The 27,182-nt window shown below is 43.0% G+C and overlaps 2 protein-coding genes across 2 annotated transcripts in view; both read left to right on the top strand.

Moving 5' to 3' along the window:
• RLF (RLF zinc finger) overlaps positions 1–27,182 on the top strand; it is a 102,621-nt gene that overhangs the window by 3,675 nt on the left and 71,764 nt on the right. The window lies entirely within an intron of this gene.
• LOC149432446 (lamina-associated polypeptide 2-like) lies at positions 24,375–25,512 on the top strand. The gene has a single exon (XM_089665157.1). The coding sequence runs from the start codon at positions 24,375–24,377 to the stop codon at positions 25,476–25,478; it is 1,104 nt and encodes a 367-aa protein (XP_089521283.1). The 3' UTR covers positions 25,479–25,512.

Genomic DNA, 27,182 nt, shown 5'->3' with positions numbered 1-27,182 from the left:
TTAAACACTGTATCTGCGATGTGATTTTGTTCAAGCAGTGCAGGTGTAATGCCAATGTGAATTGTTCAAGTATTTCAGGCTGGAAATTACACCCACACTGCACTGAAAATCACACTACGGCTGGCCCCTCATGTATGTTCATGGGCTATGTAGAAAACTATTTTATTTGACCTGTGATGTAAATTGGTGCTGTTCAAAATGTATCCTTATTGGCATATGTGTGAACCATGGCTGACATCCCTTTCATTGAACCACAATAGCATCCACTAGCCGCAGCTACAACAGGGGCCCATTCACTTCTATAGAACATGTTAGGGAAGATCACCCGCTGAATGCAATGTGCCTGATTTTATTTCCTGGACAGCATTACAGTCACAACATTGTGAATAGGGCTACCCTGATGGTCACTGCCAGGTTTTGACAGGAGGTTGAAGCGTATTAAAGTGTTTCTTAACCCACAATGGTAAAATCAGTCTGTATATGCAGTAAAGCATGCTTGGCATACTCACTGTGGAACTTAAGGGGTTAAGCATTGTGTAAAAGGATGTTTGATTCTGACTTCTCTGATCCTTCCCTTTCTTCCACATTCCCCATTTAATCTCTTGATAGAACACAGCCTAGGGGAAACTCTGCACATGCTCATTTTGGTGTGTACTGCTAGAGGTTTTTTTGTCTTGGGAGGGTGCATGTGATCAGCACAGGGCCAATGGGCACTATCCAGACGGAGGATCAAGGGTTATGCAATCTCATAGGGCAGTGAGAGGAGAACAAAAACTCCTCGTACAAGCTTAAACCACTTGGCTCCCACTGATGCCTGTGTCTCTGGTGAGACTAAGAAGTGAAGGGAGAAGACGTGGAGCCAGGCACAGCGCTGGATCGATCAGAGGAGACAGGTAAGTGTTTAAGGGGGGGGGCATAAAATGTGCACAGAATTCATTATGTTTAAAAAAAACTTTAGACTTTTGAACCACTTTAACTTGCAGGGTGCAGATCTGAAGCGGAATGTCTATTGCAGAACTGTTGTCTTGCATTGTATTGCCCAGGATAAAGGGGAAGTGTCTCAATCGTACTGGCTACACAAGTTTTGATGTATCGGCATCTTCCCTACTAGGTTTCTTTTAGCGGAAGCTGGTTTGTGTTTACTCAGTTCTGAAACTTTTTTTCTCTGAGCGTGTTATCCACTTGCTCTCTTTTCTTTAAACAAAATGGATAAATACACTGTTTAAATATTCTCACACTTTCTGTTTTACTGTTCAGTCAATTTATAGGTCTGTCTAGCCAGTCTTGTGATTTACACACCAGCTTGCGCTTTAATAGCCATGGAGATCACTGCCCACTTATTGGTTCAGTTTGCAGTTTTCTTGGGTCAACTGTTTGTTCATTGGATGGAAATGATGATACTGATGTATTATCTGAGGCAAAGTGAGTGGAGAAATGACAACTGTATATTGGTATTGGAGTAGCAGAGTTGTGGGAATTGTAAGAGGAATTGAACAGCATTTTAGATATGTTGGCTCATGTATGTATTCTACCTGTGCTTTTGTGTAGAGTCCTGAATGCCAGTCATTTCTGTCCATCCAGTCCTGAGATTTACACACCTCCACCAAACAACACAGCCCTGACTGCTGGGACATGCAACCTTTTTTTTTTTTTTTTCTGCTGGAGTATAGGAACACTATGAAATGGAGAAGCTTTTCTGGATAGGGATTGCAAGAGGCTGCTTCTTCCAGTATCAGGCAGCCAGCCCTCTGACCCCACCAGACATTGTATGTCCCTGCGCAATAAGCTTCCTATGATTTGTGACAGCGATATCCCAGGAGGCTGAGGGAGCAAGGACACCTCACCAAGATGGAGATGGAGCTGGACGAAAAAAATGTCAACCATAAAAAAAAAGGATCGATTTAATTTGTGGAGGCTTGATGAAGTCCAGAAATCTAAAGTACGGTCATGGCCAAAAATATTGGCACCCCTGCATTTCTGTCAGATAATGCGCCACTTCACCCAGAAAATTGTTGCAATTCCAAATGATTAGACATTCTCATGTTTATTTCTTTTTGCTTGTATTGGTATGACACAAAAAAGTAGAGAAACAAAAAGCCAAATCTGACACATTCCACACAACCCCAAAAATGGACTGGACAAAATAATTGGCAACTTTTTAAAATTGTAAGAAATGATTACATTCTAAGTTTGTGATGCTCCTGTAATTTGTAAATAAATGCACCTGTATCAATTAACAGGTGCTGACAATATATAAATCACACTGTCAGTTGAAATGGTGAAAAATTCTGTTGTGTGTCTGTGTGCTGCATGGAGAAGGGAAAGAGCAGCAAAGAATTGTCTGAGGATTTGAGAACAAAAATTGTGGAAAAGCATGGACAATCTCAAGGTTACATGTCCAACTCCATAGATCTTATTGTACCTGTGTTCACTGTGCACAGCCCATGGCACTTTAGCTAATCTCCCTGGATATGGAGAAATTGATCAAAGATTTCAACAAATGGTGGTTGTTTAAATGGCAGCTAAAGAACCTCAGTCAATTTCCAGACAAATTCAAGCTGACCTTCAGGCACAGGGTACAACTGTGGCAGCTTGCACTATACGTCACAATCTGATTGAAAAGGGACGCTATTGTAGGAGACCCAGGAGGACCCCACTGCTGACACAGAAACATAAAAAAGCCAGATTGGAGTTTGCTAAAACATTCCTGAGGAAGCCAAAATCCTTTTGAGGGAGAATGTGCTGTGGACAGACAAAGCAACATTCCAGCTTTTTGTTGAATCCCATCATTCTACTGTTTTTTCCAGAAAAAGCAATGAGGCCTTTAAAAGAAGAGAATACAGTCAAACATGGTGGAGGTTCAATGATGTTTTGCGGTTACTTTGTTGCTTTTGGCACTAGATGTCTTGACCATGTGCATGGCATTATGAAATCTGAAGACTACAAAAGAATTCTGGGGTGCAATGTAGGGCTCAGCATCAGAAAGTTGGGTCTCCATCAGAGGTCATGGGTCTTACAGCAGGACAATGACCCAAAACACACGTCCAAAAAGCACCCAGAAATGGAGAGTACTGAATTGGCCAGCAGTGAGTCTAGATCTCAATCCCATAGAGCACCTGTGGAGAGATCTCAAAACAGCAGTTGGGGAAAGAGCCCTTCCAATCTGAGAGACCTGGAGCAGTTGGCAAAAGAGTGGTCCAAAATTACAGTAGAGAAGTGTAAGAAACTCATTGATGGTAACTGAAATCGGCCACTTCCTGTCATTTTTTTCCAAGGGGTGTGCTACCAGATATTAAATTGAGGGTGGCAATAATTTTGTCCAGTCTATTTTTGGGGTTTATGTGGAATATGTCAGATTTGGCTATTTATTTTGCTTGTATTGGTATGACACAAAAAAGTGGAGAAACAAAAAAACAGAATACCTAAACACTTGTTATGGCAACAGTTTTCTGGGCGAAGTGGTCCATTATCTGACAGAAATGCAGGGGTGCCAATATTTTTGACCATTGCACTGAGCAGACTGTTGGTGCTATGTAAATCCTGTACGATAATGCCTGTAGATCTAAAGGATGAAGTTCCCTTAACCGATTCCCTACCGCCCTATAGCAGAACTCCAGGGCTACGCAAAGGCACGTGTGTGTGTGTAATATATATATATATATATATATATATACGTGTGTGTGTGCGCGTGTGTGTGTGTATATTAGTGATTTTTGCACTTCCGGGTAGGGGGCATGCGCTTCGCCCTATTCACGCCGCCATTGGCGCCTACAGCTGTCGATTTCCGAGTCCCGGATGGAGATTCCCAACCGGAGATCGCTGAGTATCACTGACATGGGAGAGATCTGTGTGTAAACACAGGTCTCTCTCCTGCCAGCAAAAACATACTGCTGTGTATTTCTTTGCATAGCAGAGAAATACACAGCAGTATGTTTCCCAAGTATAACACACACCGCACACTTAGGCCCCTTTCACATGGGCGGTTAGATTTCAGCTTTTAGCTGCGGTTAGAGGAACTTGCATACCGCAGCTAAATACAGACAATGCATCCCTATGGCTCCATTTACACACTGTGAGCAGTGTTTTCATAACACGGTTTTATGCGTTTAGGAAAAATAAGGTTGGCTGCGTCCAGGAGCGATGTGCCGCAGCTATCTGTACATAAATGCAGTTAATCACAGTACAAAGAAAAAATAAGTAAACAGTTGCTTTAGAAAAGGCAAGAATTTACTACCACAGCTAACGCAGCCGCACCTAAACGCAGTGTACAAACGCAAGTGATCTCTGTGCCAGGAGTGTTGGAATTTTAAAATAAAACCTGCATTTACAAGCAGCAGAACAACCGGCCATGTGAAAGAGGCCTTAGTAAAACGGCACACAGTTAACCCTTTCGTCCAGATGTTAACCACTTCTTGCCCGGTGTCATTAGTACAGTGTCGGTGCTTTTTATTGGCACTGATCACTGTATTGGTGTCAGTGGCATTTAGTCAGTTCGCCCACAGTGTCAGAATGTCTGCCGCAGTCCCGCTATAGGTCGCTGATTGCCGCCATTATATAATCTATATATCTCGCCATTTGTAGATGTAGATAACTTTTTACTTAAACCAATTAATTTACATGTCCTGGGATTTTTTTAGTAAAGACATGTAGCACAATACATTTTGGCCTAAATTTATGAAGAAATTAGATTTTTTTTTCTTATTTTACTGGATATGTTTTATAGCAAAAAGTAAAAAATTTAATTTTTTTTGTTCTTTCAAAATTGTCACTCATTTTGTTTATAGCACAAAAAATAAAAACTCACAGGTGATCAAATACCACCGAAAGACAGCTCTATTTGTGGGGGAAAAAAGGACATAAATTTAATTTATGTACAGTGTTGCATGACTACACAATTGTCAGTTAAAGTAACGCAGCGTTGTATTACAAAAAAATGGCCTGTTCAGAAATCCTCTGGAGGGTAAGTGGTTAAAAAAAAGATATACTGGAAACAGATGTATTCATTTGTTTATTTCTGCCTGGAGTTTAGCTCTATTTTTTTTTTTTTTTTTTTTTATTTGGGTAAGCTGACTTCTAAAGCAGACTAAACTGGGCAAGTGCTATATTGTACACTTAGGCCTCATTCACAGGTGCAGCGGATAGGCGGTTGATCCTCCGGTCTTACCTTCAGTCTTGCACGGATCTACAGGCTCCTCTTCTGTACTGAGTTTGCGTGCTCTGATTTTCCTGCAATAGAAGCTACAGCAAGTCAGGGCCTCAATCTCAGAGCCAGAATCTCATTTCCTGGCTGGAGGATTCAAACATCATCTACCTCCTTCCTTCCCAGCCTGACTGAAATCCAATTTAATGAAAGGGCTGGCCAGGTACAGGTTTTTTTTTTTTCCCCCATCATGTAGGCTCAGTTTCACATATCGGTATTGCCAAGGGTGGCCTGCATGCAAGTGTAGCCTGCCTAGAGACTCCCTCCTCACAAACATCCAACCATCAAGGCATTTTGATACTTGCAGAACTCAAGAACATATATTCACAGTACTTTGCTGGCCTGATTTTTCAGAGTCCCAGTGATCATTCAATGTCTTTTCTCAAATTTTGGAAAATGGGAAATATTCTAGCAAAATAGAATTTTTTCTGGGCTAGTGATGCCATTTCTCCAATTTGAAACAGTTTAAGGCTAACTTGTACAGATAAAACGCATCTGGACACAATTGCTTTTCAGGAAATATTTCAGATAGTGAACTAAGGAATGTGACTTTTTTTTCTTCTGAAAAATTATTTAGAGGTTTTTTTCAGAATTCTGTGACGTTTGTGAGGTACATTCTGCATTGTGTGGCCATGATATTTCTTTTAGCTGATGGTGTAATTTACTGAATGTGACAAAGTTGTCATGTTAATGTGAAACCCTCAGGCTAGCAAGAATTTTCCTTTTGGTGTACTTGGCATTTCACTTGTGTATCGAAACACTAATAAAGCCTTGGCATATCACAACCCCTATATTGTTCGTAGCAGGAGCTGCTAGATTTGCAGTTGGTCATAGTCCAGTGCTTCTAGCTGACGTGTCTCTTTTGTTTTTAAGCTAGGTGTAGTGTTTATTATTTCTTGGCTTTGGATGCTAGATACAAAATCCACTGTTGGGGTCACATTACCGGTTTGTCTTCTGACATCAAGTAATTTCTGAAAATTTACAGTAAATTTTCTTTCCCTGTGGTGGTATGGGTGTTTTAGTAGCACAGTCATTGACACGCTGCTAACTTCATTTTAGTTTATAGTTACATAAAAATACAATCCCTCTGCGCTAAAAATAAAAATTTCTGGAAGTACAAACGACGTTTGGTATATTTTTGGATAAATGTTACATTTTCCAATTAAAAAAGTAGCAATTATGGGAGTAACATGGATATTTTTTTTGTACAAAATTAAAGTGGTTGTAAATCTCAGATGTGAATTCTGAGCAAAGGTTATCCTGCTATGGTGTGTACTTGTCTCAATTCGAGACACTGAGTGTCCATTCTGTCTGCTGCATTATTCCTATATCTGCTTCATAAATGGTAGGTTTCCTAACACCAAAGGGTAAAAAGGTGATGGGTGGGAGCTTTAGCACACAGCCTGTAATTGATAGCCTCAGCTCTGTTTCTGTACACTGTGTGAAGGAAGGTGTGTCCCTTTCTTCCCGTCAGCTCTTAGCTCTCCTCATTAAGTGTAACTTCAACCTCCCACACCTGCTTTCTGAAAGCCCAGACTTGCTTTATAAATTTTGCATTTTGACTGGCGAGAGAAGAGAATCCTGCACGTAAACAAGTACAACTTATGTAGGAGGATTTGTTTCATCTGTGTCTCACACACAGACGAGACCAGGCACTACACTGGGTATATGTAATGCTTTACAACCACTTTAACATGTGGTTGTTTTATATTGAGTGCTGTTTAAACATCCAGTTGAAGTTCAGCTCCCGGAAAATTAACAAATAACCCTTGCAGTGGGGTTGTGCCACACTGCAAGGGTTGATTGCTCGTTTATGTCTAGAGCAACAATAAAAGGAGATTTTCTTACCCGATCTTCCACTCATCCTTGCAGCTAGATCAGTCCCTGCAGCTTCTACACCTCCGCTCTATAGCGGTCTAGAGCCCAGATGTCATAGAGACCAAAGTGGGGTCCAAAGCCCTGCTTTGGATATGAAGATGCCAAGGGACAGTCCACCACCGAATAATGCGGGAGTGGAGGATCCAGAAAGTAAAAAGACTTCTCCTTTTCCTTTGTCAAAACAAACTATTAACCCTTGCAGTAAAGCCACAGCCCCATTACAAGGAATAATTTATCTGCTTGGAGTTGGGTTTAAGGACTGATAATGACTTTTTTAATCAAATAATTTTTTATTAAACTTTTTCCTGTATATGCACATTCAATGGCCATGTTACATTTGGTAGAATCTTTCCAGAGTTAATTCTTATCAGGAGTTACAACACTTGTATACAATCTACATTATGTGTGCACAATTCACAAAACCAGTAACAACAAAAAAAAAGGGGGGGGGGAAATAAACATCATGTGGCAGGCTTGCTTGTGGTAGGTGTCAAAATAGAAGCAGAGATATTAAATTCATATCGCCCAACGCACGGGACTTGTAGTTCTGGGCGTCTGGCAGGTAGTTTCCCCCCCTTTACCTTTTAGCCCTGCTGCGGTTAAGCAGCAGGGCTCACCTGTCAGGTGGAACCATTCGGGCGGCAGCTCTGCATCCTGATTGCTTCCACACAGCCCACTATGTTGCCATCCTCCGCCCCTGCCTGCTGTCTCCCCAGGCTCTGCTTGCCCATCTGCGGGTCCGGGAGCAGTCAGTGGCTGCCAGCGATGTATAGGGCAAGGGAGGAGACCGGACACCTCCACTCCCCCTCTTGTCCTGGCCCGGAAGTGATGTGACGTCACTTCCAGGTCCCCGTTAACAGATTCCAAGCCATCGAGGCCAGGATAGAATCTAATGCGGTGTGATGTGTACTGCATTACATCCAGTGGACTACAGGGAGACATTGGGGGGTCTTTTAGACCCTGGATGTCTCTAAAAACAGAACTTGTCACCAAAAAATCATCACATAGGGGACTTTTTGTCCCCTATGTGATAAAAAAAAGTTGTTTAAAAAAAAATGTTTTTATATTTAAATTAGTTATACCCACGCATATAACACCGGACCCTCACCCCCCCCCCCACCTCCACATATGTACACACATACAAATGTAAAACCGATGGGGCACATATGAAAACAACGATTTCGATACACATTACATATCGCTGCACACAACAGAGCAATAATTCTAGTACCAGACCACCTCCGTAACGCTAAACTGATGACCTATAAGTGGCTTTAAAAGTGTCATCTATAGAAAATATAGGGTACTAAAGTTTGTTGCCATTTCACAAGTGCTCGCAAATTTAAGGTTTGACATGTTGGATATCTGTTTACTCGGTGAAACCTCGTCTTTTATACTTTATAAAAAAAATTGGATAATTTGTTGCTTGTGTGCCCTGATATTAACTTAAGTGTATTTTGTACTGACATTTTAGGTTTCCTAGACCTTTGCGATAATATTGTGTGACATAAAAAATTGAAACTACCACTATTTTATGCTGTAGGGTGTCTGATTTCAGAAAATATATAATGTTTGAGGGTTTTGTGTAATCCTTCATGCCTTAAATGATTTTTTTAAACGTGTGCAAAAAAGCGTAAAAACGGCTCTCGCAGCAAAAGGGATAAAGGATAAGCCGGACACTCCCCTTACCTGATGCTTAGCCATTTGGTGCTCATTACACTGCAAGGTCTCTCCCCTCCCTGCTAGTTTCCGGGTGCTTTGCTGGAAACAAGCAGGGAGGAGATATACGGCGCAATGTTAAATATATTAAACATTTAAAGTATTACTAAACCCAGGACCCTGCATCCACTATATCTGGTGTCCCACAGTACACAGAACATGGAAGTGTAATTATTTTAGTAAATCTAAACTTCTAAATACCTTTTCTCATCAGCAGTTAGAGCAGTCTTGTGTCTTCTATCTGTGTCCAGCCCAACACTAGCTAAAGCTTGTAGGAGTTTTCTTTCTACTCTAGGAGGATGCAAATCTCCTGACCTCTGTCTGGACAGTGCTGATTGGCCCTGTGCTGATCACATGCACTCTTCCCAAGAAAAGAAAAACTCTCTAGCATTATACACCAAACTGAGCATATGCATGCCTACGGTTCAGACTGGAGATAAGTGGTGGTCGCTTGAAAAAGGAAAGGTACAGACAGGGTGGATTTGATTTAAATCAAACTGATTTAAATCACTAGTCAGTAAGGCTTGATTTAAATCATAGTTTTCTACATAGACTAATTCTTGCTGGTATAACTTTAATATGCAAGTAGATGACGATTTTTAGAATAACTTTTCATATTAGTTTTTTTATCCCCAGTTTAATAGGTTAATCATTCATATTTGGACAACTTTTCTGTTGTACTTAGGAAGAAAAATAATCATTACCTTAATAATTTAAATAGATTTATTCAACTGAAACAATAACATTCCAGCATATGTTATTTGCTGAAACAAACATCCATGTTTAACTAATTTGGCTAAACAAAATATATATATTTTAAGAAACTTAGACTGTCAGCCCCTTCCTCCTCACACTTAGTTTCACTTTCTTCTTGTGCAGATCTATTCCACTCCAAACAATCAGAAAAATATTGTTTCTATTCACTGAACTTCTTGAAACTTAGCACTGAAAGGGTTGATTCTGTATTCATAGGTTTGTAGAAGTTAGGATGAAGGTCTTTTTCTTAACTCTGTTCATGTTATAACATTTTTGCTGTGAAGAAGAGGCATGTGATCTCCGCTGAGTCAAATTCAGTTTTGAGAACTGCAAAAGTAAACCAAGCATCTGTGATAATATCTTGTAGGCAGAGAAACTGCCCAATAATCTTACAAAAACCTCTGGAAGAGCATGACATTGTGAATGGATTAACCAAAAAAATTAAACATACACAGCCTTATTCTACATAATTAAAAAACTAATCTTTCATGATGGAATAACCTTTGGATGGTAATATATTTTCCTCAAAAAGCATTTTATTTACAAAAATCCGATTTTAAATAAAAAAAATTCAATTTAAATAAAATCCGTTTTTTTTTTTTTTTGTTTGTTTTTTTTTAAAAATCATTGATTTTTATCCACCCTGGGTACAGAGAAGAAAGGATCAGACAGCCTTTTTATACAATGCAGAGGATTAACCCCTTAGGTTCCACAGTATAACAAGCATGCTTTACTGCATATACAAACTGATTTTACTGTTGTGGGTTTAGTAACACTTTAAGTCGCCATAAAGCCCTTTTTTTGGTTAAAAAAATTGCTATCAGGACATGTAGTTTGTCATGAGGCTTTGCCCCTGGACAAGTAGTTTTTCAAACATTTCCACACCCCTGAGAAGTGATATAGTCATGTCTGAAGAAGTCTTTTCATGATTAGCTAACTCTGGGGTTTCAAACCAGGTTTGCCAAATGGTAATGAATTTCTTGGTGGCATGTGGTGTTGGTATGTTAATTTCTCTAGTATTAACGTGGAATTCACCTATTCAATCAAATGTTGTTGTGGGAGCCTAAGGGGACAGCCAAAAGTGAGCAAGGGCTGATGATTGGTTGTGTTGTCTGGATGGTCTGCCCTGATAGAAAGGGAGTTGGAAGACTTTCCTTGTTTTTAGGCGCAGTGGACCGACCTGTGCTACATGCATAAAAACAGGAAATGAAGGTAGAACGCACTGTAGTATGTGTGTATATATAAAAGGGTAAGCAGTTTATTTAAAAGTCCAGTTTACTCAAACATGAGGGAAGAAACAATGGAGTAGCTCTTAGTGGTAAAAGGGTATCCTACAACAGTATGAACTTGTTCAAACGTGCAGCTATCATTGCTGTCCCTCTGAAAAGCGATTCACAATGGATCACTTCTCCAGGAGGTGATGTGTTGCCTCTCCACTTTGTTTTAACCCTCAAACTGCTGACCACTGTGCTCCAACTGCGTGTAATGTGATGTTGACCCATTTATTGAATGTGCCACATTTGCCTCAGTACCACCTGGTAGATGGTTTCGTTTTTTCCGCTGCATGTTCACAGCTCTAAGCGTGCCTGCTTCTATCACCCCTGGGCTTCCCTTGTGAGTGAGTCCTAGCAATGAGGAATTAAAAAAAAAAAAAAAAAAAAAGAAACAAGGGCGCCCAGACCTGGGGCATTAAAAATTAAGTTAGTGTTAAAAAAAAAATAAAAAATATGTGTATTATAAAAACACCGTTTTCATAAGTGATCACATACCCCCTGTTCTCAGCTGCATAAGAGCTAGGGGAGGAGAAATAGCAGCACATTGACCACCTCAGTGGCTGGTTGTGCAAGAAATGGGAGATGGGATCATTCATTTGGGAGAGCAGGCTAACTTCCAGCACAGCCATAACAGTGACCACACTGCTCTTCTTCCGAGTGTGGTCCTTTTTAATAGGAATGCAGTGGGACTGGCACTGAGGAAAGTGATAACAAGTACATGGTATAGCAGGAATATTACGTTTGCCGAGGCATGGAAACAAGGAAATAATTTAAGAAATGTAAAAAATAATGATTAAACGTGAATATGATACTCTAAGTTGGAACTTTATTTAGAAAATTAAGTCCTGCTAGATTAGTTCAGGTTGACCCCTTTTGCAGGTATAACTATGTGAAACAATAAAAATGTGTCTATACTGTTTAAAATCCAGTAATACACTGTCTCACCTTGCTCTGCAAATGCTTCGTTGCTCTCCATCTTTAGGCACTGCTGAATTTGCAGAGGCTGATCTGTCGATAGCCTTAAAGCGGAATTAAACCCTCTTATCCTTTACAGCCAAGGAAGCTGCTTCTGTTTGATCTGCAACTGCCATGGTGTTGCACATGTGATCAGTTATGACACCCGACATTTGATGGTTTGACAATTTGGCTGAGAACAAAAGCAAATGTGACAGTTGGCAATCCTGACATCCTAGGAATGTAACCGTAGTTCCGCTTTATGATTTAGCCCCAGGTCACATCAAAGCCGATTTTGAAATCGTGCGATTTACAGTGAAGTTGCACGATTTAAAAATCGGATGACCTGCCGATTTCAGTTGCGATTTGCAAGACATCTGACACAGATGTCTATGCAAATCGCAACAAAAGTAGTGCATGCACTACTTTAGAAATTGGTGCGGCTCTAACCAAATCAGAACTGCTCTGATATGACCGCCCTAATAGCAGACAATAGGGTGCGACTTGGCATACGATTTGCAAGTTGCCTGGAATGCAAATCATATGCCAATTCGCACACAATGTGACTGGGGTGTTACTGCTGTTCAGGGGCTCTGAGCTTCAACAAAATGGCAGCCTATGGCAAGAAGAAATGGGAACAATGCTGGAGGCAATTTACAGCTCACACTTCTTTTGGTAGCATATTTTTGTGGAATGTATGTTCCTTGCTCAAGAACATTATTTTTTATCAAGTTGTTATGGGTAAAGATGAAAGTTTTTCTAAACAGCAATATTATACATACTGTCTATAGCTAAAAATGAAACTAAAATGGCAAAAGCTGACAGTTACAAGAAAAAGTAATGGCCAAAATTATTGGCATCCCTGCATTTCTGTCAGATAATGCACCACTTCACTCAGAAAATTGTTGCAATTACAAATGTTAGGCATTCTCATGTTTTATTTTGTTTGTATTGGTATGACACAAACTGAAGAAACAAAGACAAATCTGACACATTCCACTCAAAGCCCCAATAATGGAGAGGACAAAATATTGACACACTCAATTTAATATTTGGTAGCACACCACTTGGAAAAAGTAACTGAAATCAATCACTTTCTGTAACCATCAATGCGTTTTACACCTCTCTACTGGAATTTTGGACTACTCTTCTTTCGCCAACTGCTCCAGGTCTCTCAGATTGGAAGGGTTCCTTTTCCCAACTGCTTTATTGAGATCTCTCCACAGGTGCTCTATGAGATTGAGATCTGGGCTCATTGCTAGCCAGTTCAGTACTCTCCTGCACTTTGAAACCATTTCTGGGTCCTTTTTTTGACGTGTGCTTTGGGTCATTGTCCTGCTGTAAGACCCATGACCTCTGATGAAGATTCAGTTTTCTGACACTGGGCTCTACATTGCACCCCAGATTTCATAATGCCATGCACACGGTCAAGACATCCAGTGCCTGAAGCAGTAAAGCAACCCCAAAACATCAATGAACCTCCACCATGTTTGACTGTAGGGAATGTATTCTCGTCTTTAAAGGCCTCATTGCTTTTTCTGAAAACAGTAGAATGATGGGCTTTACCAAAAAGCTGTAATTTTCTTTCATCTGTCCAGCACATTCTTCCAAAAAGATTTTGGCTTCCTCAGGCAAGTTTTGGCAAACTCCAATCTGGCTTTTTTATGTTTCTATGTCAGCAGTGGGGTCCCTCCTGGGTCTCTTACCACATCGTCCCTTTTCAATCAGATTTTTTTATCATGTCCCTGTACAGTATTTATGCCTTTTAAAGTTCACTTTATAAAGAGTTTTGAACAGATAAAACTTTTTTTTTACTTTTTTCTGACCTCTGGAACGGATTAATTGATTTTAAAAGCATTCCTATGGGAAACTGCATTTCGGTTTACAAATTTTTCGCAATAGGAAACGTCCTGGAGAACGCATTAAATTTGTAAACGGAAGTACACCTGTACATACATTTATATTGTCAATAGGTGACTCTTTTTATATTAAAAAAAAAAAAAATAGTTCTTTTGATTTTTTTTAAAATTACTTTTACACTGTCCCTTTTTTTTTTTATCACTTTTAATGCTATCACAGGGAATGCAAAAATTCCCTATAACTTCAATGGGCATTGTCATATATTCTTTTTTGAGAAATCTGGGGTCTGTCAGACTCTAAATATCTCCTCTGCCCTTACATTATCTAATCTCACCAAGATCAGTGCGATCAGATGGCGCTGTTTATAAGCTGCAAAACTGAAGTGATGAAATGCTCGCCGCTTCCAGTCTCTTAGACTATAGAGATGATGGAGCCACTCTGGTCTCTGAACAGCTCTATGGTCAGCCAGTGAAACTGTCAGCTGCATTCTCGGTTTCCACTGTGGGACAGGAGAGCCCAAGGAAAACTGTGGAAAGCAGCGGGGGGGGGGGGGGGGCAGCTAATTGGCCACTAGGATTGCTTTTACATGAAAGCTGACGGCCAGCTGAAAAAAACGGCACCAGAACTGCTCGTCCATGTTGGGCATATATGTAACAGCAGAGAACATGGGCATACGATGAATTGGCTCTGTGGCTCAACATGACCACAATTCATTCTTTTCTGTAATGCCCATGTTGAGGGTTAGGCCCTAAAGAGTTTTAAATTCAATAACCGTGATAGGTTTCCATGCGAATTGTCTGGAAAGAGCTGAATTTGGGTGGATGGCCATGTATTGTTGTGCTTATCAATTACCTTGGCCCACAATCAATTGGTACAAATCTTCCATGAAAAACAGCGGAGGGGCTAAGCGCTAGTGCTGGCAGCGAATGGGGCTGATCCTGCTAATTCTGCGTTTTTGGGAAACTAGTATAGTTTTGTACGTGATCAATATTTTGATCCGTACAAACACTAAACTAGTAATGGTGGTGATCAGCGACCTATAGCATGACCGCAATAGCGTGTGGGCAATCTAACGCTAGCTGACCCTGGCTGGGTGGGGTGCTAACTAGCCCTGACGTTATTTGATGTCGCTAGTGGCAGGAATGCAGTGATCAGTGAAAAATTCTATATACTGATTCTACTAATGGCACTGGTTGGTTGACGAGTGATCAAAGGGTTAATGGGGGCAATCAAAGGGTTAAATGTGCTAATCTAACGTATGGGTGTGTAAAATGTAGTGGTGCTTTTATTCGGTGCGGTGTTCTCACTTCTTTCTCTAGACCGATGGGTGGGGGGGGGGCAGCAGGGGGCGCAGGTGCGTTCACTCCCCAAAATAGGAAGTGACGCAAGATTGTTTCGCTCTGCCAAGAGCTGCTGCTCGCCCATCACAATGAGTACTCCTAATGGCTTGGCCCGATGTAACTATGCATATGCCATACCCTCCGTGGGACTGCTGTGGAATTGGAAAATCAGTGTAGTGTTGCCACTACTACAGTGTTGCTACTGTCTACTGGGTTCTGTGCTGAGGCATGGGTGCCATTCACTTAATGCCTTTAATTTTTCTCAATGACTGCAAAGCATTCTCTGATTTAACAAGGTGTGGATTGTGATGTCAGTACCCTGTCTCTCCACCTCATCCAGTTGGAGAACTCCTTGCAGTCATTGAGAAAAAGCTGGACCAATGTAACTATGCAATAAAATGAATACTTGGAGTCCATCTTTAAGACTCAAGGAAGTTTGGGGTTTAGGCATGTAAATCCAATAGTTCTGATTACGCAATCTATGAAATCTTTCTGCCGCAGGCAGATAGACGCAATGAACTTTATGGCAAGCACCCTCAAACTTTCATTTAATTTGAGTGCAAAATAAGTGACACTATGATCTAAACTGTTGATTTTCTATCAACCTTTGGCGCTTGCTGAAGCAGCTGCATAGTGTCTCCATGGTATGGCCAAAGTATAGAAGACCACATGGGCAGGCAAGGGCTTATACAGTGCTCAGCATAAATGAGGACACCCCTTTTGAAATGTAAGATTTTAATCAATATCTCAATGAACACTTTCCAAAATTGACAAAACTGAGATTTATAGAACATTAGTTTAGCTTGTTACATGAAAGTAAGGTTAAGATAACTTCGATTTACAAAATATTCTTCAGTTTTTCTCTATTTAGTTGATGCAAAAATTAATACACCCCGCAACAAAAACTACTACATCTAGTATTTTGTATGACCTCCATGATTTGTAAGAACAGCACCAAGTCTTCTAGGCATGGAATGAACAAGTTGGCGACATATTGCAACATCTTTCTTTTTCCATTCTTCAAGACCAACCTCTCTTAGAGCCTGGATGCAGGATGCAGAGTGATGCTCGCCTTGTCTCTTCAGAATTCCTCATAGGTGTTCGATTGGGTTCAGGCAGGAGACATACTTGGCCACTGAATCACTTTTACCCTGTTCTTCAGAAATGCAACAGTGGCCTTAGATCTGTGTTTAGTTTCATTGTCCTCTAGGAAAAGTGCCAATGACCAAGGACACAGAGTGATGGTAGGTTCTTCTCTTTCAATATAGAGCAGTACATCTGTGAATTTGATAAAGTTGATGAAATGCAGCTACCTGACACCATCAGCACTCAGGCAGCCCCACAGAAGGACACTGCCACCACCATGTTTCACTGTAGGTACCATGCAATTTTCTTTACACTCCTCACATTTGGAACTGATGGCTTCAAAGTTGTATGGCGTCGCAAATAAATTTTTTCTTGGTCTCATCACTCCAGCGTACAGAGTCCCAGTAGTCTTCTTTTTCAGCATGGGCCCCAAATTCTGGGAGAGGAAATTAGGAGAGGCTTCCTTTGTAGACAACACCCATGCATCCCATTACTATTCAGTGTATGCCGTATTGTACACGGGAAACAATCACCCCCATTTGGCTTTCTACCTCTTTAGCCAACTGTAGTAAACTTACATGTCGAATTTCTTCAACCCTTCTCATCAGAAGACACTCCTGGCGAGGTGTTAACTTCCGTGGATGGCCTGGACAACTCTGTGAGATGATTGCAGTTCCATCTTTGTAAAATTTTTGTACCACTTTTGCTACAGTATTCTGACTGATAAGTAAAGCTTAGCTGATCTTGTAGCCTTCCCCTTTCTTGTGTAAATAAATTATTTTCTTTCTCTGGCCTTGTGACATTTCTCTTCCATGTGGTGCCATTGCTGACGGCATGAAATGGGAAGGGGTTTTCTTTAACCACTTCCTGTCCGCCCTATAGCAGAAATACTGCTACATAGCGGCACGGGTGCGCACAATCACGTGTGTGTATATATGTGATTTTGCAGAGCCGGCCTCTGCTGTCAATCACCGAGCACACAGTTAACCCTTTGATTGCCCCAGATGTTAATCTCTTCCTGCCCAGTGCCATTTAGTACAGTGTTAGTGCACTGACCTCTGTATTGGTGTCACTGGGGATGTCAGTAACCCCAAGTCCGTTACCGCCCCCCCCAGTGACAGAGTGCTGATCGCCACCATAACTAGTAAAAAAAAAGTATATATACCGCCATTTGTAAGCACTATAACTTTTAGCAAAGACATGTAGCAGAATACATTTTGGCCTAAATTTATGATGAAATTTGATTTTTTTTTATTGGACATGTTTAATAGCAAAAAGTCAAAAATATTTTTTTCTCAAAATTGTTGGTCTTTTTTTTTTTTATTAAATCACAAAAAATAAAAACCGGACAGGTGATCAAATACCATTTGTTTGCAATCAATGGCTTGCATTTGTGGCAGTATATTTTAGTTTAGTGTCCCATAGAAAATGTTGATTCTGAAAGGAAACTAAAGGTTTTCTGACATATCTGTTGGGGTGTACTCCTTTATGCTGAGCACTGTATAATATGCTTTCTAAAGCAATTTAAAAACTCCATTCTGTTTTCTTTTCCACTTCTGTCCTGTAAATGTTCCAGTAATATCCAATAAGTAGCAGAAGAATTGAAAGTGCATTTTTATAGTAATTCCAAAAGTATGTTTGGTGCAAAACTGAAGAATGGTGGTGGCAGCATTATGCTTTGGTGCTATTCTTCAGCCGTAACTGGGGTGTTAGTCAAAGTGCTGGAACCTATAAAAGGTTCTAAATATCAGTGAATTTTGGCATGAAACCTTTAGCCCTCTGCTAAAATGCTGAAGATGGAGCTTTTCACCTTTCAGCACAACATCAACCCAAAGCATACCTCTAAATCGCCAAAAGAATTGCTACACCAAAGGAAAATCAAAGAATTGGAATGGCCTAGCCCAAAACCCAGACCTGAATTCAAGTGAATATCTGTGACCTGAAGAGGGCTGTGCACCTGAATGTCCTCGAAACATTTGGAGCACTTTTGCAAGGAAGTGTGAGCAAAGATTCCCAAGGAACAATGTGCCATGCTGATAGACTTCTACCCCAAAAAACCTGAATTCTGTCATAAAATCAAAAGGTGCTTCAACAAAAGTATTTGTTTAAGGGTGTGCATATATATGCAACCACATTATTGTAAGTTTATTTTTTTCCACCCTTATAAAAAAAAAATTTTTAAAATTTAATTGCACAGATTATAGGCCACATTAAAGGTGGAAGAAGTTCAGAAGGGATTTATCTTGGTCTGAATTTTTTACATCTCAAAAATCTAGCATTTTTACAGGGGTGTGTAGACTTTTTATTCACCGTATATGTAATCCCTGTCCTTATACATTCAGTCATGCATGCACCCCCTCTCCTTGGTGGGGCTCCATCTCCCAACATGGTAGAGGGAGCACAACACCCATGGGAGAAATTCAAATAAAGCAAATTAAAGTACAGCATAATAGAAACCATTGCAGCATGCCCCATGGTCAACATTGTGTTTTGGTCACATCAAAGTCATTGGACGAATCCACATCACTGATATGTGTAGAAAGAAGGGGGTGGAAAGAGGCGAGACAGATAATTGTATAAGAGAGAACATAAGAGACTACTACTGATCCATCCTGTGGGTTCAAAGCCCGAAACTTACTACTTCAGAAACCTAGTTAATCCAGGGGTCCCAAATTTTTCATATGGCTTTACATTATTGTTCAAGATAGCTGAGAGTTTTTCAAGTATTTAATTATGAAAGTTTAACATTTAGCCAGTTCAAATGGGATAAATTCAGACTGCCAAGATCTGGCAAGTTATTTTTGCAGCTGTAAATGTAAGCAAGATCAGCTGTCCTAGTCTGATCAGGGCCCCCTCTACTGGTTGGTTTAGTAATGCCTGTAGGGGAATTTTTTGTAGATTGATTTATTTGAGGGTGCGTGGGAAGTTGTATTTACAAATCCAATATCTTTTAACTTTTGGACATGTCCATGAAATATGCCGTGCCTTCCTGTCCAGACATTCTAAAGCAATTTTGGGGTGGCTTCTGAAACAGAAAACCAATCTTGTGGGAACCATATGTATATCTTAACATCACTTATAGTTGCTTCAATAATTGAGGTATTTGCATAAGACTTGGATATACAAAGTGCCAGCCTATATCAATCATTAAGGTGCATTTCTTTGTCCAGATCTTGTTCTGATTTAATGATGTAAGATAGTTCAGTGGATTTGGCAAAGTATAAATCTTAGAAATATGACCAGTAATCTTGTTGAGGTTCTTGCATAGCTATTCCTTTTGATGTGAATATTTGAAAATCTGAATGACATTTTATACTATCTAAGTATAGCGATAGAATTCTATGTCAAGTAGTTGGAATTTTTCATGTAAGGATTGCACTGAGAAAATACCTTGGTCATTGCACATGTCCACTATAAGCATGAAACTTTCTAGTTTGCCATATACAGTCTTTGGAGTGAGACCCATGGTGAAAGCTGGAATGTTAAATATAGGGGCTAAAGGACTATGTGGGGATTTAAATTTGTGGGCTTCACCTAATCTATCCCATTGCCTTAGGGAAAAATACAAAATTGGACATAAAATTGTAGGTCTGACTTTGGCTGGTAGCCACATTAATGAATAACCAGTCTGAGAGGAAAGTGCACCATAAGTGCACCTAAAACTTTTAATTAACAAATCACTAAACACAATGTGTACTCACGTGACCCCAGCAGAGGTGTGCACCTTTTACAGCTTTTCACAGATGTATGGCTACTGTCCTGGCTAGGGACAACAGCTTGGTAAATGCCAGTAGAATACTACCTCTGCCCTGTTAACTAGCAAAACAGAACATACAGCACCCCTCATCTGCCAAACCCTTCTGGGACTCTGAGGAAAGGTTTACCGATGTCCCTCCTGACAGAGTGAATCATAGATTGCTCCCACTGGTCACATAGCTGATTGCAATGATGACACTTGTCTCGTGGGCATATCCCTCTTTTCTAAAGTCTGCTGCCAATACTTACTCTAAGTGTAAAGGAGATGATATGCAAGGAAGGGCCTCCAACTCCCACTGGTAAAAAAGTTTTTGTTCACATTATGAAGGATTTGACTGTCAAGGGGAGATATTTAAAGCTTTTGATTTCTGGTTTACTTTGAGATGCAAAATCAAAGAATTGGTATAAGAAACTAGATTTGGGATTGCGATGGTAGAAAATGAGATTAGCATTAAGATGTTGTCTGCACACAAGGCGTATTTGTGTTCTGTCCCCCACATAAAATGCCATTAATGTCTGATTTGTTTCCCTCCTCTTTATCACTGGGGGTTCTAGAGCTAATATAAATAAAATTGGGAACAAGCCTTGAAGACTACATCCTATGTATGTTAAAGCACTTGGATTTCTAGCCCTCTACTGTTAGGGATGCTATGGAGTCTCGATATAAAGTCTGTAAGATTGATATAAATTTTGAGTAAAACCTTTATCTCTCTACGGCAGGGGTGTCAAACTCCATTTCACTGCAGGCTACTACAGCATAATTGTTGCACTTCAGCATTGTTTATCCTCAAAGGGCCATTTGTATCTGACTAGATGTCAAGAGCCCCACCCCCACCATCAGAAGTCGAGTCCCCCACCCTTCCCTACATCACAGTGCACCTGCCTTACCTTTTGCTGAGGGCAGAGCTGGAAAGCAGAAAGTGCAGGGTCTGTAGGAGGACCAAAGGCGTGCTGAAATCAGCTGCCAGAGTCTGCTGAATGCTAAGACTAGGGGAAGCAGAGACGAGGGGGTGCCGTGGCTACACAGAAGCCCAGGATCTGTAGGAGGAGTTCTGTTGTCCTCTCTGCTGATACAAGGTGGGGGCAGAGGTGAAAAGACCACATGAAATGACCTGGAGGAGTTGGGTTTGGCCCATGGACCTTGCGTTTTGACATGTGCTCTAGAATGTAAAAAGGGTAATCCTGTGATATAGATAAAAAAGCTTTTTGAAGGTTAAATGAGAGAATCACGCCTTTTATGGGTTCCCTTGCATTCAAATCTGAATATATTGCCAAAATAATATCAATAGCCCCATCTCATTTGAATACGTGCTAGTCTGTGAGGAGCAAAGGACATCTTGGTCAAGATGAATGTATTGAGATAGAAAGGAATTGATTTTTGATGGCAGAATTTTTTTGTCACAATTTTGAGGTTGACAATTAATGGGATGGGGTAATAATTAGTACAGTCTCCATGGTCTTTGCTTGGTTTTGGAATGACAAGAATAAATAGTTTTAGGGTCAGTTTACACCACATGCAGTCCAGTGTGTTTGTTTTTTTTTCGGCATCAAAAACGCATGGATAGTAGTTGATACGAGGGGGTGATGACAAGTATTGAGCCTTACCTAGACAAAATTGAGCTAGGAAGCTGTAACTGCAACACTATTCTACATATTCCCCCAGGAAGGCAATGCAGTTGCGACATCTGTCCTGCAGCTTCATAAGTCCCTGCAAATAAAAGTTTTCCGACTGCTCGTGTAACCACTACTTTGCAACATTAGTTGCCTCCGGAACATTCACAAATTGTTGTCCCATTTAGGTGTTTTTTGAGATTGAGGAACAGATGATAGTCAGAAGGAGCCAGGTCGTTCAAATAGTGTGGATTGGGCAAACCTAATAAGGTCAGTTTTTCCATTGTTTCACCTGTAGTGTGTGACATGTTGTCATGCAGCTGGACGATACCTTTTGGAGAGCATTCTTTGATGCTTTTCCTTGATGTTTTGCCTCAACTTCATCAATAAAGCAAAGTAATATGTTGCTTTGATGGTTGAACCCTTTTGGAGGTAGTTGGCCAATCAGTGATCACATGAATCAGGACCGTACAGCGATCTGTGTTTCCCTGTGTCCTCAGGACAAAGCAGGCACCAATTGCAGTACCGCGCTCCCAGGGAGTGCGCATAGGCAATGGATGCGGGGGGACGTTTAGAAACATCCACCCGCATCAGCAGCGCTCCCATCCAGCCGTTTGTCGACATGGGCCGGATGGGTAGAGGTTAATATTTAAGGCAAACTCCCCCATCCGTCCATGTGTCCATGCTTTACTTTGTTGATAAATCACTTTGAAACCCCCCCCCCCCCCCCCCCAGCATTTCTGGCTGTTGGCATCTTAAGAAAGGGCATATTAATTTACTTCCTGGAATCTGCAATCCATCTGCCTTAGCTGAGAAAACCCCCTCCTGAAGACTCCTGCACTAATATAATATACTTTCCTATTTACTAATGCACTAATAAAAATAGACTGTTGATTGAGAGAGGGGAGTTCTACTTTAACTTTTAAAGCTGTGCGTGCAGACTCTGTGTATTTAGAGCACCCCCTCTGTTTCCTCATAGGTTGCATCAGTTGCTGTTCATGTTTAGTGGATTCTCTAATGCAGGCCATAGATGGGGAGAAAAACGGCCGATTTTTCGTCCGAAAATAAAACCGGCCGATTATCTTATCGTTAGTGGACGATTTTGTCGGCCGTTTTTCGTGTATTTTGGACTTTCAGATTATCGGTGATGTTGGAAAATTTTCGAAAAACGCCCGACTTTATCCTCATTGATGGTCAAAAACGAACGATCGTTTTCCGAAAAAGGATCACAAAGGCCACAAAATGACATCATTTCCCGTTATAGGTTACTCATTAATCGGCCGATTTTCGTAATAATTGGTGGTCAGGTAAGTTTTTTAGACCGACCGATAGTTCGTTAATCGGCCGAAAATCTGCCGTTTTTCTCCCCATCTATGGCCTGCATAAGGCATTTGGCTGTAGAGGCCACTTGTACCAATTTGCCTCGGATAGTGAACTTATGAGCTTCCCAGTTATTGGTAGGGGGGATATCGTAAGCTATGTTGTCTTGAAAGGATTTCTATCTTCTTGAAAATTTTGGGATCAGGTTTTCCGACATTTTTAATAGAGCCTATAGTTCCTCATACTGCATTGATTGATATTTGGTAGTGTATTTAGGTATACCTGATAACCTGTACATCAATAGAAACACAAAGCTCTGTAGTCTGATAGCAAGGTACTTCCCTTTTTCTCCCTCCTCCCTCTCCCTTCTTCAAGCTGACTCAGGTTGCAGCATTAAAATCAGAAATACTGTTTTTAAATACTAAATGCAACTTTTAATGCATTAGGTCTGTGTGCCCTTTCTTTTCTTTTTTTTTTCCCTAGTCATCTTCTAGGACAGCTCACTTGAGAGATAGGGCTCCTCCCAGGAAACACCCGCTCCACCTTTTTTTTCCCTTTATAGGCGTCCTCTCTCCCATTGGCCCCCAGTTTTAGTGTTTCCTCTGGCCAGGAAGGAGCTACGCCCGTTTTTTATTTTTAGTCTGGGCTCTCTGGCGGAGTGCAGAGGGTCCCTGGCTGAGGCCCCCCCTTCCTCCAAGCGAGGCAGGGGCCTTGTGAGGGGGGGACCTTTTAGCCAGATTCATCCTGGAGTGCCCTTTGTAGGGTGGGGGCGTCGGCCCCAGATGGTCCCAGCGGGGCTCTCCAGGGGGGTAGAGCCCGCTCCGCCGACCGAGGCATTGGTGCCTTTCCCTGCGGGGGTTTCAGGTAAGTCTTACCTGCTCCTGGATCCCGGCAGCATGGCCAGGAGGCGCGGCTGCGGAAGGTCTGGACGCTGCGATCGCGTCACTTCCGGGCGCCGGGTGACGTCACTTCCGGCGCAGGAGCATGGAATGGCCGCCGCCATCTTGGAAATGGGTGGCGGACCGTGGAAGGAACCCGTGCCATGGCCGCTTCTCCACCGGCGGCCGTGAGAGGGAGGTCGGCGAGGGGGGGGCGGAGCCCACCAGCCCCTGAAAAACCGCCGCACCAAGGCAGAGTCTGCGGCAGCATGGAGGCAGATCTGTCAGGAGTGGGGGAGGCCTGCAGTAAGGTAAGGGCCTTTGTTTGGCCACTCTTCTTTATTTCCCCCCCCTCCCCCCCGGGATAATTGGGTACCCCCATGCACACACAGCCCCCCTCTCCCCCCCCAGGCCCACGGCTGGAACTTTCACAGTGGCACAGGGGGGGGGGGAGGCGTTACCTTCACAAACGCATGAACGCGTGTATCTCCTTGTCCCCAGATGGGCCCACAGGAGGAGGATAGAGGGGAGAAAGAAGCTCCTTGTGAGCAGAAAAAGAAGTGTGCCACTTGTAGGAAGAAACTGGCGAGCTCCTGGAGGAAGCAGCTCTGCCAGGGGTGTATAGACAAGCTCATCAAGAAGGAGTCTGGATCTCTTTTTAAAGACTTCCTACAGAATATGACGCAAGAGATGTCCAAGACATTTCAAAGCTTCAGGGAACAGAAGCCGGGGCCGGCCCAGGATGAGCCCCAACCGGGCACTTCAGGCAGCACCCAAGGGGGGAAAAAAGAGGAAGCTGGACAAGGTAGCGACTGTAAGGGACTGGGAAGAGGCCGAACAGTCGGACACCTCAGATTCGGAGGAGGGTGAGATTGAGGCTCAGGGCCCAAAGGCAGACAGGTTCCTTTTTCAGGTGGAAGACACGGAGGACCTGTTAAAGGTGATCTACGAGACCCTGGATCTGGAGGAGGAACAGCAGGACCTCTCTCTCCACGACCAACTGTACGCAGGGCTACAGGCAAAAAGCAGCCGTACATTCCCAGTGCACCCTGCCCTATGGTCCACGATCAGGAGAGAATGGGAAGAGCCGGAGAAGAAGGCTTTTCTTCCCAAGAACCTCAAGAGACGTTTCCCCTTTAAGGAGGAAGATGCCTCGGTTTGGGAGACTTGCCCGAAGCCAGACGCCCCTCTCTCGAGGATCTCGAAGGAAACGGACCTGTCCTTTGAAGACGGTGGGTCCCTAAAGGACCCGATGGATCGGAAAGCGGAGGCGTTCCTGAAGAGGGCATGGGAAGCGTCCGCAGTGAATTTCAAACCTGCAGTGGCGACGACCTGCGTGTCCAGAACCCTGGATGTGTGGTTGGGGCAGCTCCGTTCGCATCTGGAACAAGGCACCCCGGGGGAAGAGATTCTGAAATCGCTTCCAGTGCTGGAGAAAGCGGTAGCCTTCATCGCGGACGCATCAGCAGAGACCATCAGACTCTCTGCTAGATCTACAGCGCTCATAAACACGGCGAGGAGGGCTATCTGGCTGAAATCTTGGCAGGGGGACCTGGCCTCCAAGTCTAAACTCTGTGGCCTGCCGTTTGAAGGAAAACTCCTTTTTGGCCCCGAGCTGAATTCAGTCCTGGTAAGGTTGGCCGACAGGAAAAAGAGCTTCCCGGTCCCCAGCAGGCAGGTTGGACGGAAGGGGTTTCGCCCATCCAGGCGATACACATCGAGGGAAGCTAGGTTCCAAACCCAGCGCCCAGGCTGGGGCGCGAGAAGAGGCAGGAACGAGCCGAGAGGCAGGGGAGGGTTCCTCTTCAACCCAAGCCAGAATAGACCCAAAACCCAGCCGAAGTGACTGGAGAGGCCAGGTGGGAGCGAGGCTGGGGCGCTTCCACGCACAATGGCTAAGGATAACCCAGAACACCTACATTCTGGAGGCCATTCACAGGGGGTACAGAATAGAGTTCACAAGGGCCCCCCCTCAGAGGTTCTTTGCAACACCCCTGCCAAAGGACAGGGCCATGGCAGATGCATTGGTTTACCTCCTACAGAATATGCTCAGTCAGAACGTAATCTGCCAGTTGAGAGAAGAGGAAAGGGGAAGTGGATTCTTCTCCCATTTCTTTCTAAGGAAAAAACCGTCAGGTACTTACAGGATGATAATGAATCTGCGGAAGGTGAACGAGTTCGTGAGGCCCAGCAAGTTCCGTATGGAATCCATATACACGGTGAAGGAACTCCTATCACCTGGGGTGTTTATGGCCTCGATAGATCTGCAAGACGCATACCTGCATGTCCCGATAAGAGAAGAATCCAGGAGATTCCTGAGGTTTGCGCTGGAAGGCGAAAAGGGTCCTGTGCTATTTCAGTTCAACACACTCCCCTTCGGCCTGTCGTCAGCCCCGAGGATATTTACCAAGATTCTAGCGGAGCCTTTAAGAGTCTTGAGACTGGAAGGGATAAACATCATCCCCTATTTGGACGACCTGCTTTTATTTGCGGACACAGAAGGAGGCCTGAGATCCCACATCGAACGTACGATATTTTTTCTGGAAAGTTTGGGGTGGCTTATCAACAAAGAGAAGTCACAGCTAACCCCCTCCAGGAGGATTACGTACTTGGGGTACGTCCTGGACTCCGCACATGCCCGCTCGTACCTGACATCAGAAAAAGCCCTCAACCTGCGGCAGGACACAAGGGCCCTCCGGAGGATGTCGACCTGCACGGTCAGGACCGCGATGAGGATAATCGGGAGGATGACAGCGGCAATACCAGGGGTGCAATGGGCGCAACTTCACTCCAGGGTTCTGCAAAATTACACCCTTTCCCACTGGGACGGCAGCCGAGCGGGTCTGAGTTCCAGGATCCGCATCACGCACGAAGTGAGGGAATCGCTAAGGTGGTGGGGAAGCATCCTCACCTTGGAACAAGGAAGAAGTTGGAGGCTGGCCAGCCCAGTGCGGATCACCACGGATGCAAGCATGACTGGTTGGGGCGCCCATATGGAAGACGGCCTGGCCCAGGGCACGTGGGGTGCAGTAGACTCCAGCAAGTCGTCGAATTACAGGGAGCTGTTGGCAGTTTTCAAGGCACTTACGACCTTTCAGGAAAAGATAAGGGGGAGAGGTGTCTAGATTCTCTCCGACAATACCACAGCAGTGGCATATTTGAACAGGCAGGGAGGCACAAGGTCCCCAAGGCTGATGGAGTTGGCCGGATCCCTCCTGAGCTGGGCGGAGGAAAACCTGGAGTTCATCACGGCAGTACATCTGAAAGGGGACCTGAACCAGTTGGCGGATCAGCTGAGCCGAAGAGAGGTCATCCAGACAGAATGGTGCCTCAGCCAGTCAGCGTTCGATCAGATATGCGCCAGGTGGGGCTCCCCCTCTATGGATCTCTTTGCCAACGGCCAGAACACAAAGCGGGAGAGGTACTTCTGCCTGCAGAAGGACCCCAAAAGCGTGGGTATAGATGCGCTAGCCCAGCAGTGGGAAGGAGACCTCCTTTATGCCTTCCCTCCATTCAGACTACTGCCGAAGGTGGTACAGAAGATCCAGTT

This window comes from Staurois parvus, unplaced genomic scaffold, assembly GCF_062004578.1.
Source record: "Staurois parvus isolate SC_StPar_1 unplaced genomic scaffold, SC_StPar_1.0 ptg002140l, whole genome shotgun sequence".
In the NCBI taxonomy this organism is placed as follows: domain Eukaryota; kingdom Metazoa; phylum Chordata; class Amphibia; order Anura; family Ranidae; genus Staurois; species Staurois parvus.
Note: the sequence above shows the minus strand (reverse complement) of the source record. Positions and strands in the feature narration are given on the sequence as shown.

Coding starts and splice junctions, on each gene's coding strand:
- LOC149432446 (XM_089665157.1), top strand. CDS start 24,375: ATGAGCCCCAACCGGGCACTTCAGGCAGCACCCAAGGGGGGAAAAAAG.